This window comes from Barbatula barbatula, assembly GCF_947034865.1.
Source record: "Barbatula barbatula genome assembly, chromosome: 19".
NCBI classification, from domain to species: Eukaryota; Metazoa; Chordata; class Actinopteri; order Cypriniformes; family Nemacheilidae; genus Barbatula; species Barbatula barbatula.
This window is the reverse complement of record NC_136782.1, coordinates 4539724-4555791: the sequence shown is the minus strand read 5'-3', so window position 1 is coordinate 4555791 and position 16068 is coordinate 4539724. Positions and strand designations below refer to the sequence as shown.

The 16068-nt window shown below is 37.7% G+C and overlaps 1 protein-coding gene and 1 pseudogene across 3 annotated transcripts; both read right to left on the bottom strand.

The window, feature by feature from the left end:
• Positions 1-866: 866 nt before the first annotated feature.
• On the bottom strand, positions 867-14684 carry LOC306909025 (uncharacterized protein). 2 transcript variants are annotated; one of them, XM_079482366.1, is made up of 14 exons: positions 14623-14684; positions 14062-14166; positions 13012-13101; positions 8623-8796; positions 8176-8349; positions 7712-7885; positions 7360-7533; positions 6647-6820; positions 6347-6520; positions 4895-5068; positions 4474-4647; positions 3569-3742; positions 2033-2206; positions 867-1844 (listed from the first exon to the last, which is right to left on the bottom strand). In XM_079482366.1, the coding sequence occupies exons 1-14, from the start codon at positions 14652-14654 to the stop codon at positions 1838-1840; spliced, it is 1974 nt and encodes a 657-aa protein (XP_079338492.1). In that variant the 5' UTR covers positions 14655-14684; the 3' UTR covers positions 867-1837. The 2 variants fall into 2 exon arrangements, with proteins under 2 accessions (XP_079338492.1, XP_079338493.1); XM_079482367.1 differs by lacking the exons at positions 13012-13101; positions 14062-14166 and having other exon boundaries at positions 868-1844.
• On the bottom strand, positions 9342-12174 carry LOC306908754 (protein NLRC3-like; annotated as a pseudogene). Its single transcript has 2 exons — positions 11275-12174; positions 9342-10743 (listed from the first exon to the last, which is right to left on the bottom strand). The product of its transcript is annotated as a protein NLRC3-like (transcript).
• Positions 14685-16068: the final 1384 nt, after the last annotated feature.

Below are 16068 nucleotides of genomic sequence, written 5' to 3'. Positions count from 1 at the left end.
GTATTGAAGATAAGCCTTTGAATTACGGGGTCAACACAGCCGGTAAAGTCAGTCAGGGAAGAGGTGCGGACAGTTGTGCCCTCAGAGCTCGCCCCTGCTGAGCTCACAGCTTTTTATACAAGATCACTGTTTGTGTTGGCTAATCACATATTGATTGAGACCAAGAAAATTAAGACAAATAAGGATGTCTGGAGCTCTGCTAAGCTGAATCTCAACTAGCCATGCAAAGGCCATGAACGATACGACGCATGTCGGTCTCTCTTTATGATCCTGCAGAGAAGAACGTTTTAAACTGGTTTTCTGGTGGTCATTTTTACTGTAGCCGGTCAATTTAAACCTACAAACCAGTTAAGAAAAAAAGTAGACATATGTTCTAGATGTTTTACATTTTTCATGCTGTTGTTTTACCTAAAAGCTGACTTTAACAAAATTCAGCATGACGGCTTGACAAGAATCAACCTATTCCTTTTAAAATATAAATAATACAATATAAAAATGTATGCATTACATAAATCCAATCAAATAAGATTCTGGGAAGCACAACATGAGTATTACCATAGACACCACAGAGACACTATAGCTGCATATATAATTCATTGGTGAAGATGCTGAGCTGATAAATAAGTCATTAAATAGATTTGTCTAGTGAGCGGGGCTGGTTCTGCTCTCTGTCTTTCTTCTATGGAGTTACTGTACCATCTAGAGGCAGAAACAAGTATTGAAATTCCTTAATTCTGTGACTAATTCTACCATCATGTGTAAATACAATACTTCTGACCCATTTGAACATTTTAATTAAAGGCAATAGAAAATAAAATACAATTTGAGGTGACTTATAAATGAGTCGCAAAAGTGACACGCTGTTTTGGTCCCATCTAGAATTTGTATTTAATTAAAAATAAATTTACATTTACATTTAGTCATTTAGCAGACGCTTTTATCCAAAGCGACTTACAGATGAGGAAACATTGGAAGCAATTATAACAACATAGGCAATACTAGGCTATGTAGTAATTATTACTATAGACAATTGTGGCTAAATTCCAAAATAATCGTTTTGAAACTTTATCATTGTAAATATTGAATTATATAACAATACTTTTGAATACATTAGTAATAAATGCTTTATGCTTTATTTTACGACAGAAATGTGACATCTAAACACGTACATGGTTTAGAAACGATCAAGAAGCACTGTTTGATAAAGGATAAGTAGACTCATGCCGATCATAAATTCAACAATATCCATAGCAAACGTAAAGTTAGAAGATTTAGTGAAATATTGATGACATTGATGTGGCACTGTTCATTTTGGATGTCTCCCTCATTTATTACTTCAGCCGATTCAGCTCATCCCACTCTATTATGTGAGTCCATACAGATTGTGGAGTGCTACTGAGGTTAAAGTTCAATTTCATCATTTTATCGTTCACTTGTCTAAATGTAATCCATGTGTTTTTATTTTACTCGAAATTGTTGTTTACTCTTGATGTGAAGCGCACACAGGATGAGTTGGCCGTGAATGCCTCACCACAGATGCTTGCTTGTAAATGTTTAAGAAAATAATCAAATGGCTTCCATTCAAATACTATTATGAAGCGTAAGCTGTTTATTATTGAAATCATAATTAAATTATTTATAGTGTCTTTGAAGCTTTATTCCAGGATGATTCAAAGGTGTTCTATTGGATCCCATCTGCCAGCTAACAACTCACCAATAGTAGGCTACTCACAGAGACCCGGTAAGACCCACACAGACCATTATAGTTTCCATTAAATCCACTATCGTTTCTGAGAATTTGTGATTACTTCTGTCGCGTTCCTCACACCAGACACATCTAAAAACTGTAAAAAGGACCAAAAAACATAATCAGATCCATAATTAAATCAGGAATAAAACTTTCTTTCCAAGAGACAGGTGAGGCACGTCACTATAGCTATTTTAATGCAATGGCACTGGCAAAATTATTTGTTTGAATCAATAAATGTTTCGTAGACGAAATGAAAACATAATTTAAATTATTAGTACTTACTATAGATCGTCCAGTTTATAATCCGGACTGTTCTTTAGATCAATAAGCAACTTCTTCCCATCGTATCCTATGTAATTATCAAACAAACTCAGCTTATTCAGGTGTGATGGGTTTGACCTCAGTGCTGAAGCCAGAGCAGCACAACCCTTGTTTGTGACATCACACTCCCATAACCTGCAGAAAGAACAATGATACACCTTAAATGCTTTAATAGAAAATATATAATTTATTATTTTGTCTAAATTTGATTGTTAATTGTGTTGTATTGAAGTAATGTAGACATGCGAGAGAGATCAGGTAGGAAACTCTTGACTTATTGAGTTTTTGGTGTGTACTTTAGTTTTCATGCCCTGTCTGCTGTAACCGGTCCTTCGCCTAGATAGTGTACCAGAAATGCCCCACCCCTTTCTATCATGGCAAGCTTTAGCAACTTGCGATTGGTCACCCCTTTATAGCACGTTTCGGAAATGACTCTCATGAAAACAGTAACAATTCTAACAGTTTTGTCTTTTCAGATAAATGTTAGGAAGGGTCACTCTTGTGCAGGTGCTGTGGGATCAAACGCACACTTAAACTCATGTTTCTCACTACTATGGCCAGTAGTCGTCAGTTTGCCTCGCCTTCCACTCGGTGAGACTGGTTACAAAGGCAGTAATGACGATTTGTAAAAAAATGTCATTTCTGCCTTCTCAACTGAGCCAGAGACAGATGAAACAAGACCAGAACCGCAACTGCAATGTTGGCCAGCTACTAGTAAAGCTGTGCATGTCAACCTCACTCATTGTTAGAGCAGGCGTCCAACTCGTATTACACAAAGGACCGATTATATAAACTGTAATAACAAAAGCGACAGTTCTTTTCAACTAAAGTAAAAAAGGCGATAAACATATCTTATTTCCTTATATCATTGAATCATTGTTTGAATAAATTAAATAAAGCACTTTGGATGGAAACATCTATGCTCTAGTCTGTTTGTCAAGTGTATAAGTGACCGTTTTCATGCACTGTTCCCTATAAGAATGTACTTTGCATATGTAGTTCGAGAAAGGACATCACCCAACCATGTGGCTAGGAACACCTATGGACGGTGAGACACGTAACAGAAAGTGATCACTTCTATTGTTAGCCTTATTTGCATTTCCTACTGTACTGTGTTCATTCTGACTCCTCTGAACCCAAAGTGCATCATGCTTTGTGACTGCAACACTACAGTAAACTTCTTCACTGAGATCTTCTTCACCCATCCTTTTTCTTACACTGTCAATCTCAGACAGGTTTGTTCGGTGCATTTTTTAATGCTTTTCATCTTAAAGATCTTTGTTCCTCACCATATTGCATGAGAACTGTGACTTGCTTAAATGTGTGGAACAAACCTTTTAAGTTGGTTTTCCATTTACCTAAGAAGTAGTCTTCGAAGAAATAAACATTCACAAAAAAAGTACATTAATTGCCTAAATAACAGATGATGAATGGTCAGTTAGGATGTCAGCCAGAGGGTTAAAGAATACAATCTTGAAATGATCAAATCTTTTTTACCCTAAATCCTCCAGTTTACAGTCGGGATTCTCCAGTCCAGCACAGAGCAGATTTACTCCAGAGTCTCCTAGTTTGTTTTTATATAAAATCAGTTTCCTCAGGTGTGATGAGTTTGATCTCAGAGCTGAAGCTAGAGCCGCACAGCCATCAGCTGTGATACCACACTCCCAGAGACTGCATGGAGCAATAACAAAGTATTTAGTTTCTAGCCAGCAAAGTAATAACAGATCCATAACAAATCCATGGTGTTTCCATAGTTTCATATAATCATAAGAACCTTGGAACATGCAGACAACCTCTGACACTTACTTGAAACCAACCAGGGACATAACCTGCTCTGAAGCAGTTGCTATGCTATGGTCACCTTTATACCCTGAAAGCAAGCTCTGTTTTTCAAAACCAAACGTTGAGGTTGTCTGCTTAACCTTAAACTTACCCAGGTATATGAAATACTGTAACCTTCTTCTTGAATAACTCCCTGAACAATGCATCGTACATAAAACTAATGATGAACTTAATCAGCAAAAATACACAAGTTACAGGAAACACCAAAAGCAAAACTTGTTATTAACCTTATTATTAAAACTAGCATTGTCTGGCTGAATCCAAGTATAGCAGCTCAGATTGATAAAGGAAGCATGACCCGAAATGAGACAAGTGACCCTCAGAGCTCAGGGTCATGGATGACTTGACACAAAAAGACGCACCAGTAATATTCCTATAGTTTCAATGCTTTCATAAAATAATGAATTGCAGTTTTCTGGATGGCATGTTACCTAGAGAGTGATGGCAGCTGTAAGGAAGTAATGCATTTCAAAGTGAATCAAAATCATTACAATTACAAACATCTACTATTAAGTAATCCTTCTCTCTGAGGATTATATTTCTCAGAAAACTGATCCCACCTCAGTATTTCAAGTCTACTGCGTTGGTTGTCGAGTGAAGCACAGAGTAGTTTCACTCCTTGGTCTCCTAGTTTATTTTTAGACAGATCCAGTTCTCTCAGGTGTGAGGAGGTGGACCTCAGAGCTGAAGCCAGAGCAGCACAACTTTTATCTGTTACACCACAATCGTGCAACCTTGAAAACAATATTGAAAGTATGGTCAAAAAGGGTAACGTCACTAATAATTGCTAAACTATATATTGATAACCGCTTGTGTTGGAAACAGTGGACAGTAGTATTTTCTTTTCAAACACACTCACACTGTTTACTCTCATTGTTCAGAACATTCTACTTAGCTCATACCGTGTTACCATTACTGTTTCTGTTTAAAACTTTTACCAACATATCTCATTAGAATATAAAAAATACAGCATTTTTTTACTTTAGGATCTCCAGTTTACATTGTGAATCCTCCAGTCCAGCAGAGAGCAGCTTAACTCCTGAATCTCCAACATTATTGCCACACATTTGCAGATATCTCAGGTGTGATGGGTTTGATCTCAGAGCTGAAGCCAGAGCAGCACAACCTTCATCTGTGATACCACAGTCACGCAACCTACAGAGAACAACACAAAACATTATGATCATTAGGCTTCAATCTTTATCAAGTACACATATAAGATGTAACTAGTGGCCTGATGCTCTCCCTTTCTAGCCAGTTGCTCAGAATTTACCTAGGCTGCGTTGCCCGACAACGATGGATCTTAGCATTGAATAGTGTTTCCTTCGAGCAACTTTGCGTCACGACTTCCAGCGAAGCGACACTGACTGGCCTGGGCGTGTCACAAGTGAGCACTACCGCAAATCGTAACCCTCCAGTGGTGTAGTAAGGCATCAGTTTGAGTGCGTCAACGAAGAGAGGCTCTTACCAACGGGGCCCCAAGCATGGGTGCACAGAAGCGGTGGAGTCCATAGAGGGGAGGTCAGAGGTTCACAAACAGGGAAACCAAGAGTGAGGAAATGCCGGACGGGACGACCCAAGGGGGGAGTAACTACGTGTGGAGCACTACCTCAGGTATAGGGGTTCACCTTGTGAGGGCCTCTACCTATACCGGGCTTGGTATGGGGCCTCAGCGCCCAGCTTGTAAACCAAAGAAGTGCTTAGTCATGGATGGGATGCTTGTACTTCGCTGGGTGGGGGCAGTAGGGAAGCTGAAAAAGTGCACTGACTCGCCTGATGAAGGGAAGAAGGCACTTTGCATGGTACGCCCAGCCTGCCACCAGTCTTGCCTGTTGGTACTGTGCAAGATGCAGGCAGACACCGGTTGTGTACGAAGGTTGTAGAATTTTGGAAAAGTGTTGGGAAGTGAAGACTGGCATGCCATGCCATTCGCCAAGTCAGAGTTGACAGGTTCTCAAGTTCAAACCCCATTCTGTCTCGACACAACATAGACAGAAAGGGAACATAAGTCATATATAGGAGTGCTTAACATGCAATTCTCCGGTTGTCCTGCAGGTGACCTCATAAACCTGTCTTCTTACGGTGCACTTAGTGATTTACGATTACTCTAGAGCACCTGTAGATCTACGATGATATTCAAGCGCTACTAAAGAAGCTCTGTGAAAATTTTAACTATAGTAGCTAAAAGAGGCAATTCTGCTCTTGGACAAAATAAATCACTCTCTCAGAGCAGTACAGGCGACACAGAATATATACAGATGTCACACTAAAGTTTATCCAAAAAGCTTTTAGGTTTGTTGTCGCTAGAGGAGTCTGAAAAGTTGCTAAATCTGTGGACAAAGTTGGCAACAGTGAACAAGACACTTAGGTGACTGCGACACACAAAATGGCAGCTTTCAGAAAACAATGTGCTTCTCTGGAAAATGATCTCACCATAGTTTTTCTAGTCTACCATGTGCATTACTGAGTGAAGCAGAAAGCAGTTTCAATCCTGGGTCTCCTAGTTTATTACAAGACAGATCCAGTTCTTTCAGGTGTGAGGGGTTTGATCTTGGAGCTGAAGCCAGAGGAGCACAACTTTTGACTGTAATCCCACAACTGTCAAACCTGCATAAAAAAACATATAAAAATACAGCATAAAGTAAATGAGTATTTCATTCCTTTTTTTAAAAGGATTTTTTAAAGATTTTCCAAAGAACCAGTTAGTGAAAAAGACCAAATACTGTATCTTACCACAGCTTCTCCAAGTTACAGTGATTATTCTCCAACAAGACTAAGAGAAGATTCATTCCCCAGGATCCTAGTTTATTCCCAGACAGACTCAGCTCTTTAAGATGGGAGGACTTTGATTTTAAAGATGAAGTCAGTGTAGCACAACCTTCCTCTGTAATATCACAATTTCCCAACCTAAAGCAGAGAAAAAATATAACTCGCTAAGTTCAGTGTTGTGTTACGAATCATTATTGTTCCCTTCTATACAGTGAATCATATTTGTTTATTCACTCCTGTTCACTCTTGCCCATGGCTAGGGGGTTTGATTGCTTTTCTAATACATATATATTGTGGTGGTATAACCAGAATAATTGACTCTGGTCCGTTCAATTATTCGAAAGTTAATGCCTGGAGTCAATTATTCCTTACTTAATGCACGGCTAGGCGTGGATTATTCCTCTTATACCATGGTAATTTAAAGTTAAAGCTGTTATTGATGTTTATTGTTTGATCAGTTACAGTTATTTTTGTCAATTTATTTCAAACATTGAAACAGGAACGTCCCATGCATTAAATGGTTTTACTGCAAACCTTCCAGCCAATCAGAATACAGTTCTCAAACAGACCATGGTATAAAGGGCTTTAACGCACGATGTGGTGCCTTTTCAACGTCACAACATCACAACATCTCATTACCAAGACGTTTCCTAAATGTGTTTCAAAAACGTTCTTACCACAGCTTCACAAGCTTCACTTGAGTATTCTCCAGTTCAGCAAACAACTGTGTGGCTCCTGAATGTCCTAGTTTATTCCAAGACAGGTCCAGTTCTCTCAGCTGTGAGGGGTTTGATCTCAGAGCTGAAGCCAGAGCAGCACACCCTTCACCTGTGATACCACACCCTCTTAAACTTAAATAAACAAAAACTGTATTATTTTGGATGTCTAGTAAAATGCCTGATGTCTTGTATCATTGATATTTTAAAGTGCATCTGTGCTGTAGATAGACAGCTTCATTGTTTGTAGTTTAGACTCTTCTCTACACTGCCTTCAGAATGATAACTTAAAAAAGTTACTTTCTGTACTTACTGAAGAACTTTCACATTACAGTGCAGATTCCCCAGTGCAGCAGAGAGTAGTTTCACTCCTGAATCTCCTACTTCATTGCTAGACATATCCAGATAACTCAGGTGTGATGGGTTTGATATCAAAGCTGAAGCCAGAGCAGCACAACCTTCACCCGTCATAAGACAGAACCAGACACTGCAAAAAAGAATGACGCTCTTCGTAAGTCACGTCACAAACACTTCCTGGTCTGGTCTAAGGTGTTTAGTCTAAGGGGTGCATAGGTGGGTCTCAACGGAATAGTTCACCCTTAAAATAGTCCCCATTGACTTTCCATAGCAGAAGTAAAAAAATGGGAACCATTTTTGGGTGAAGAATTCCTATAAATTTCCGATATGGAGTTTCAACTATTAAAGACAAAACAACAATACATATATATAACATATACGTTGAGAATGTCATGGTAGTTTCTGCTTTTGTTTTCTTACCTAAGTTGTTGCAGTTTACAGTGGCGATTCTCAAGTAGAGAGGACAAATGTTTCATTCCCAGGTCACCTAATTCATTTTGAGACACATCCAGTACTCTCAGATGCGAGGGGTTTGATCTTAGAGCTGAAGCCAGAACAGCACAACCTTCGTGTGTTATATCACAACCTCTTAAACTGTAGAGAACAATGACATGCTCTTTACAATCTCATAATCCTTATAGACTTATTTCTAGCTTGTGTCGGTGTGCATTTATAGATAATCCTCCGATGTATTACAACCTTTAAGTTAAAAGAGTAAATCACGAGCACAGCAGGATGACTCAGTGATGTACATTGGTGCTGTACAGTGACAGGCACAGTATCTTGGTGAAGTGTCACTGTGTAACTATTACATATTTATGTATATTTTTTTCACTAACAAAATCCAGTTTTAATAATAGATTTTACCACAGAATGTTCAGGTTACAGTGAGGATCCTCCAGTCCAGCAGAGAGCAGCTTCACTCCTGAGTTTCCCACGTTATTTCTAGAAAGATTAATTTTCTTGAGGTGTGAGGGGTTTGATTTTAGAGCTGAAGCCAAAGCAGCACAACTTTTAGAAGAGACATGGCAATCCTCAAGTCTGAAATAGAGTGATAAACATTTGCATGTACAGATTCAGCAGACATTATTATATAATGGCCTCAATCGAATCAAATCATGGACATAAGACATAACACATCTTTTGGTCATAAATCTTTATTATCAGATTTGGAAATTCTAACTGATAGAAAGTAGTGCTTTGAAAACACAATACATAATCATTTTTAAAAAGCCTACGGTGTTTTTTTCCGTTTCCATTGCGTTTCCATTTTTCTTTAAATGTAAAGGGTAAATTATAACTTGACTAGTTTTGTTTGTTTGTTTGTTATATATCCCAAGGTATGATATTCCCCACAACTAAAAACTGTTAACAGGTCCATCCAGGTACTGTGAGTCATCTTGACCGATGCAGATTAGTAGGTAAAAATAAATCAAATATAAATATGCCTAAAATATATGGCATTTACAAACTATTGAACCAATTGGCATGTTCGTCTTCAGAATATATATAAATCTAGTTTATAATTTTATGTTAAAAGGCAGACTGTTTAAAACCAGTTTTAGAGAAGAAATGTGCTATATTACTTACAGAACTGACGTACAAGTTTTAACCACAGGCATCAGCTTCAGAAGAACTTCATCCGAGTGGTTTTTTTCATGAACAAATTCATGTAATTTAAACACATCCATGTTCTTCTCAGAGGTCAGCAGCACAAAAACTAAAGCAGACCACTGGGATGAGGAAAGTTGGGTTTTTCTTACTGCTCCAGATTTCAGATAATGTTGGATCTCCTCCATTAGCGAATGGTCACCCAGTTCATTCAGACAGTAGAACATGTTGATGGATTTCTCAAATGAAGTATTCTTTCTGATCTTCTCTTTGATGTATTGAACTGTTTCTGTATTGCTGTGGCAGTAGCTTCCTGTCTGTGTGATAAGGCATTGTAGAAGAGTCTGATTTGACTCCACCGACAGGCCAAGAAGAAAACGAAGGAAAAGGTCCAGATGTCCGCTCTTACTCTGTAAAGCCTCATCCACAGCTCTCTGATGCAGGCCACATATGGAAACCTCTTTTGAGGAGTTATTTCTCATTAACTCCCAAAACATAGACAGCAAACCTGCTTTTGTCATTTGGCCAAACACATTTATGCCTTCATATATAAAGGAGAGATGCACATATAATGCTGCGAGATGTTCCTGAATGCTCAGATGAACGAAGCAGAAGACTTTCCCCTGATAAAGGCCAAACTCCTCTCTGAAGATCTGAGTGCACAATACTGAATACACTGATGCTTCTGCTACATCAATGCCACACTCTCTCAGGTCTTCGTCACAGAAGATCAGATTGCCTTTAACAAGCTGCTCAAAAGCCAGTTTGTCCAGTTTGAAGATCATTTCTTCATCATTTTTCTCATAGTCCTTCTCATGTTTGATGTTTGTCTGAATGACCAGGAAGTGTGTGTACATTTGTGTGAGAGTCTTGGGGATCTCTCCTTCACTCTCTGCTTCACTCAACATTCTCTCTAGAACAGTGGCTGAAATCCGGCAGAACACTGGGATGTGCCACACATTTATAGGGGATGAGATCGGCTGCTGCAGGTCTGGAGGTGATCCAGATGAGAGCAGAGGGAAGCAGATTCCCATTGATGAAGTTTGTCAGCAGCACGTCCACTGAGGCTGATTCACTTACATCACAGCCTCACACTGCTGTGAAAATCCAGAGACAGACCACACTCATCCAAACCATCAAAAACGAAGACAAACGTGTACGTATTACCGGAGAGTTCTATTTCACTTGTTTCCGGGAGGAAAGTATGAAGGAGATTTGAAAGTTGTTTGCCCTTCATAAAATTCTTCATAAAAAGAGTTCTCTGAAGGAAAGTGGAAATATGAGGTCCACATCCAGATTTGCTGTTCCATCAGCCCAGTCCAGAATAAACTTCTGCACAGACGCAGTTTTTCCAATGCCAGCGACTTTTTCTCGTCTCTTAATTGTTAATGCGCTTATTTTGAAATTATATTTTGCTTCAGTTGTTTCCCCTTTTCTTTTTAAGATTTATTTTGGGTGTCTTTGCCTTTATTTGGACAGCTTATTTTTTAGAGAGGACCAGAAGTGAAGTGGGTGAGAGAGAGGGGGTGGGATCGGGAAAGGACCTCGAGCTGGGATTCGAACTCGGGTCGCCCGGAGCGCAACAGCGCTATAGTGCCTTGCGAAAGTATTCGGCCCCCTTAGACTTTTCGACCTTTTGCCACATTTCAGGCTTCAAACATAAAGATATAAAACTGTAATTTTTGTGAAGAATCAACATCAAGTGGGACACAATCGTGAAGTGGAACGAAATGTATTGAATATTTCAAACCTTTTTAACAAATAAAAAACTGAAAAATTGGGCGTGGAAAATTATTCAGCCCCCTTAAGTTAATACTTCGTAGCGCCACCTTTTGCTGCGATTACAGCTGTAAGTCGCTTGGGGTATGTCTCTATCAGTTTTGCACATCGAGAGACTGACATTTTTGCCCATTCCTCCTTGCAAAACAGCTCGACCTCAGTGAGGTTGGATGGAGAGCGTTTGTGAACAGCACTTTTCAGTTCTTTCCACAGATTCTCGATTGGATTCAGGTCTGGACTTTGACTTGGCCATTCTAACACCTGGATATGTTTATTTGTGAACCATTCCAATGTAGATTTTGCTTTATGTTTTGGATCATTGTCTTGTTGGAAGACAAATCTCCGTCCCAGTCTCAGGTCTTCTTCCAGAATGGTCCTATATTTGGCTCCACCCATCTTCCCATCAATTTTAAACATCTTCCCTGTCCCTGCTGAAGAAAAGCAGGCCCAAACCATGATGCTGCCACCACCATGTTTGAAAGTGGGGATGGTTTGTTCAGGGTGATGAGGTGTGTTGCTCTTACGCCAAACATAACTTTTTGCATTGTTGCCAAAAAGTTCGATTTTGGTTTCATCTGACCAGAGCACCTTCTTCCACATGTTTGGTGTGTCTCCCAGGTGGCTTGAGGCAAACTTTAAACGACACTTTTTATGGATATCTTTAAGAAATGGCTTTCTTCTTGCCACTCTTCCATAAAGGCCAGATTTGTGCAGTATACGACTGATTGTTGTCCTATGGACAGTGTCTCCCACCTCAGCTGTAGATCTCTGCAGTTCATCCAGAGTGATCATGGGCCTCTTGGCTGCATCTCTGATCAGTCTTCTCCTTGTATGAGCTGAAAGTTTAGAGGGACGGCCGGGTCTTCGTAGATTTGCAGTGGTCTGATACTCCTTCCATTTTAATATTATCGCTGGCACAGTGCTCCTTGGGATTTTTAAAGCTTGGGAAATCTTTTTGTATCCAAATCCAGCTTTAAACTTCTCCACAACAGTATCTCGGACCTGCCTGGTGTGTTCCTTGTTCTTCATGATGCTCTCTGCACTTTAAACGGAGCTCTGAGACTATCACAGAGCAGGTGCATTTATACGGAGACTTGATTACTCACAGGTGGATTCTATTTATCATCATTAGTCATTTAGGTCAACATTGGATCATTCAGAGATCCTCACTGAACTTCTGGAGAGAGTTTGCTGCACTGAAAGTAAATGAGCTGAATAATAACTGTCGGCTCCGACAGTTGTTTCCCCTTTTCATGGAGTACCTATGTCTTGATTAGTTTGTATCTGTATTTGCCTTGTTCTTTGTTTAGTCGTGAATGTATCTACATTCTTATTAAAAAACAGCTTCGAAAGGTTTCTTAAAAGAAAGTCACAGAAGACCCATTTTTGGTTCCCCCCAAAAATAATTCAGTCTTTTCTAGTCCACACTCCCAAATAATACTGAATGTCAACTCATGGTTGGGTAAAAAAGGGACAAACCCGACCACAATTTGGTTAAATTACCCTAGAGGTGTTCCTATTTCACCCAACCATGGGTGAAAATAACCCATTTTTAGTGTGTGAACAAACTTTTTTCCACCACATAGAACCTTTTGTAAAACAGATCACTCCAAAAAAATGGCCTTCTATGGCATCGGCAAGCACCTTTGATATTAGTTGGATCATGTCCGGACTATATTTAATGCAATTAATGCATTTGAATCATTTGTTGCCTTTTACTTACCACCACAAGTGATTACAAGTTTGTGCATTTACAATTATTTTTAATTAATTATAATTTATTTATTTTTAATTTGTGATGTTTTTTTAAACTTGCTGAATTTGATTAATGTTGTATGGCTAGATGCAAACATGAAAAAAGTTTACCTGTGTTCAGTGTTGCCATCTTGCAGATTTACTGGTTGTACAATTGACTGGTTACTCCTCCTAGAAATAACTAGTTCAGACAAGTCTGATCTACAGATACAATATTTAATGTCATTGAGTGAGTTTACAATATGATTTATAAGTGTGTATTTCTCTTTCAATTAATTAATAATGTTTAATTATAAAATGTGTAATTGATGATATTTTTTAACTACAGTGTATTTGTTTAGAATCCAACCGTAATTCATAAACATAACAAAATCAATAACATAATCCTTATGTTATTACAAACCTGTATGACATTCTTCTACAGAACTCAAAATTAGATATTTGAAGAATGTTGGAAAAGAATAAACATTGACCCCCATTGCCTTCCATTGTATGGACAAAAAATCACGTAAACGTTTCTCAGAATATCTTATTTCGTGTTCCACAGAAGAACGAGTCATGTAAAGGTTTTAATGAAAAAATGATGACGACAGGACTTTTATTTTTGGTTTAACTATCCCTTAATATACATATTGTTTAGTAGGTAACACTGTATTGTCATATGAATACAGCAAACACTTGTGCAATAAAACATGTCAGGGCCTGTGATTATAAGTGCCTTTATCTTTCAGGTTTACTGATTGTTCTATTGACTGGTTACTCCACATGGACACACAACTGGCCTCAGGTGAGTCTGATCTATTCTGTTGCATCCTGTTGTAACAATTCAAAGGAACTTATTTTTTATATGAATCTTACGCTAAGCCATATTAATAACATAATCAATAACATAATCCTTATTGCAAACCTGTATTACTTTCATCTGCAAAACACAAAAGAAGATATTTTGAAGAATGTTGGTTTACAATCATCATTGGCCCTATTGACCGTAGAAACACAAAACCAGAGACCTCTCAAAATATGTTTATTTGTGTTTAACAGTATGGGTTTTGAAAGGCATGATGACATAATTTTTGTTCAGTTAACATGTGTTGTATATTGTTAATATATATCGTATGAATACAACAACCATTTGTGAAATGAAATGTGTCAGGGCTTTACCTGTGATCACAAGTGCCTTCTTTTTTTAAGTTTACTGGTTGTTCTATTGACTGGTTACTCCTCATTAACACACAACTGGGCTCAGGTCTTTCCTGCACTGTTGGACTTCAGTAAAAATAATAAAATAAAATAATTCTGCTGGATGCATGTTAAGTACACCAAAATTGACAAACTTTGAGTAAACTCTAGGCGCATATGAGTAGGCTGAAAAGAAACTAAAAGAACACATTTTTGTTTTGTCGAGAGAGCTGCAGCTGGTTGGACTTGCTGATCGAGTTCAGCTCCACCATAATTTACTGTAACACTATATCTATATGTAGAACCTCTTGTCAATATTTTCACATTGAGCGATTTTTTAATCATTACAATTACACAATTCAAACTTATCAAATTATTCACATATGCAGTATTACTTTTCATCACAAGTAAAATAATTAAAGGCTGAGGGTCCACTATTTAGCAAATTATCAAATTATTATTATGTATGCTGTTTTAAGATACCTCAGTACAACTATCTTATTTATGCAAACACATTAATGTACAATTGAATTATAGACTTACAGTACATCTTCAGTGGAAGTTCTATCTGCCATTGTTACTCAGTGGAACTAAAAAAGGGTTGTGCCTTTTTTCCCAAAGCAGGAAGTGTTTTCTAAAATCAACTACTGCCCCTAAAATCAAACCCTTTCAAAAAATAGTTTTGATAACTAGAATAAAAAGGAAATTTCTGACTTCGGATTATTAAGTTCATTATAAGTCTAAAATGTCCTTGTTATCGTATTTGTTGCATTTAGGGCAAGGGCTGGTATATAAATAATGTGATAATATGAAAAAATATATTGAAATATATAAAACATATGAAAATGAAAAAGGAGTCATGACACTGTGCTTAGAAGTGTCTCTGTCTTTAAAGATGATTTTACCGATGCACTGCGCCTTTGTTTATTACATAAGTGGTATTTGTTTAGCCACAATAAATGAGCTTAACTATCTAACAATCTAATATTTACTGGCTGTTCTTGCTGATCAGTGAATACACCTGAAATACTAAAATACTAAATCCTTTTACACTATTCTTAAATGAATATGCATATTTCTAACATTTATGGGGTAAAAAACACATCAATCTCCGTCCACTACAGTTTGTGCACATCAGAAATAATAGGCTAATGCTGTGTTTACACCTATGGGTGGTCATACAATAAACTTAAAATAACAAGCACACTTTCTAGTTATACTGGTGACAACAGGTGTATCAGGCTGTAAAAACATATTGCACACACAGATGTTTACTTTTTGTATGAGGACATTCCATATTGTTTTTATACAGCTGCAACCTAACCCTAACCCATACTCTCACCCTAACCGTAAAGACAACTTTCTGCATCTTGAACATTTTAGAAAGCTTCATTAACTGCGAGGACATCCCCAAAGCTCTGATTTGTCAGGTTTTGCTCATTTGTTTTGGCTCAAGTATAGTTATACTGTATGTGGGTACACACACTGCTTAATGTAAACGTTTACATTGCGAAGCAATTCTGACCCTGTTCTAAGTTATAAAATTCCTATTTTTATTTTATGATGTTTTATTTATTTAAGTGTATGTAAATGCAAAATAAATTCACAAAACACACATATACAGTATTTCATACAATGTAATTCACAAAGAATGATGGGCGTTTTAAATATATTTAAATATAGTAAACGCACGTTTTTGACCTTGTTTTCAGATTGTGGTTTGGTCCAGACTGACTTCATTTGCTATTGTGCAATCATTTTGAATATCTCCATAGACTGTATAAAATAGAATATATCATAAGGTGTTATGAATTATTATGGAAGCTGGCAAAAAACTGCTGAAATCTTGTTCTTTTAAAAAAAGTATTTTTAAATGTTAACCTAACACTTGTATGCTACACATTTTTGTCTGTGTGCCCTGTTAAATCATTACCTTTAAAAACAATTAAATCGGCTTGTACAGTGCGCATGTCAAATTTGAACCAATGG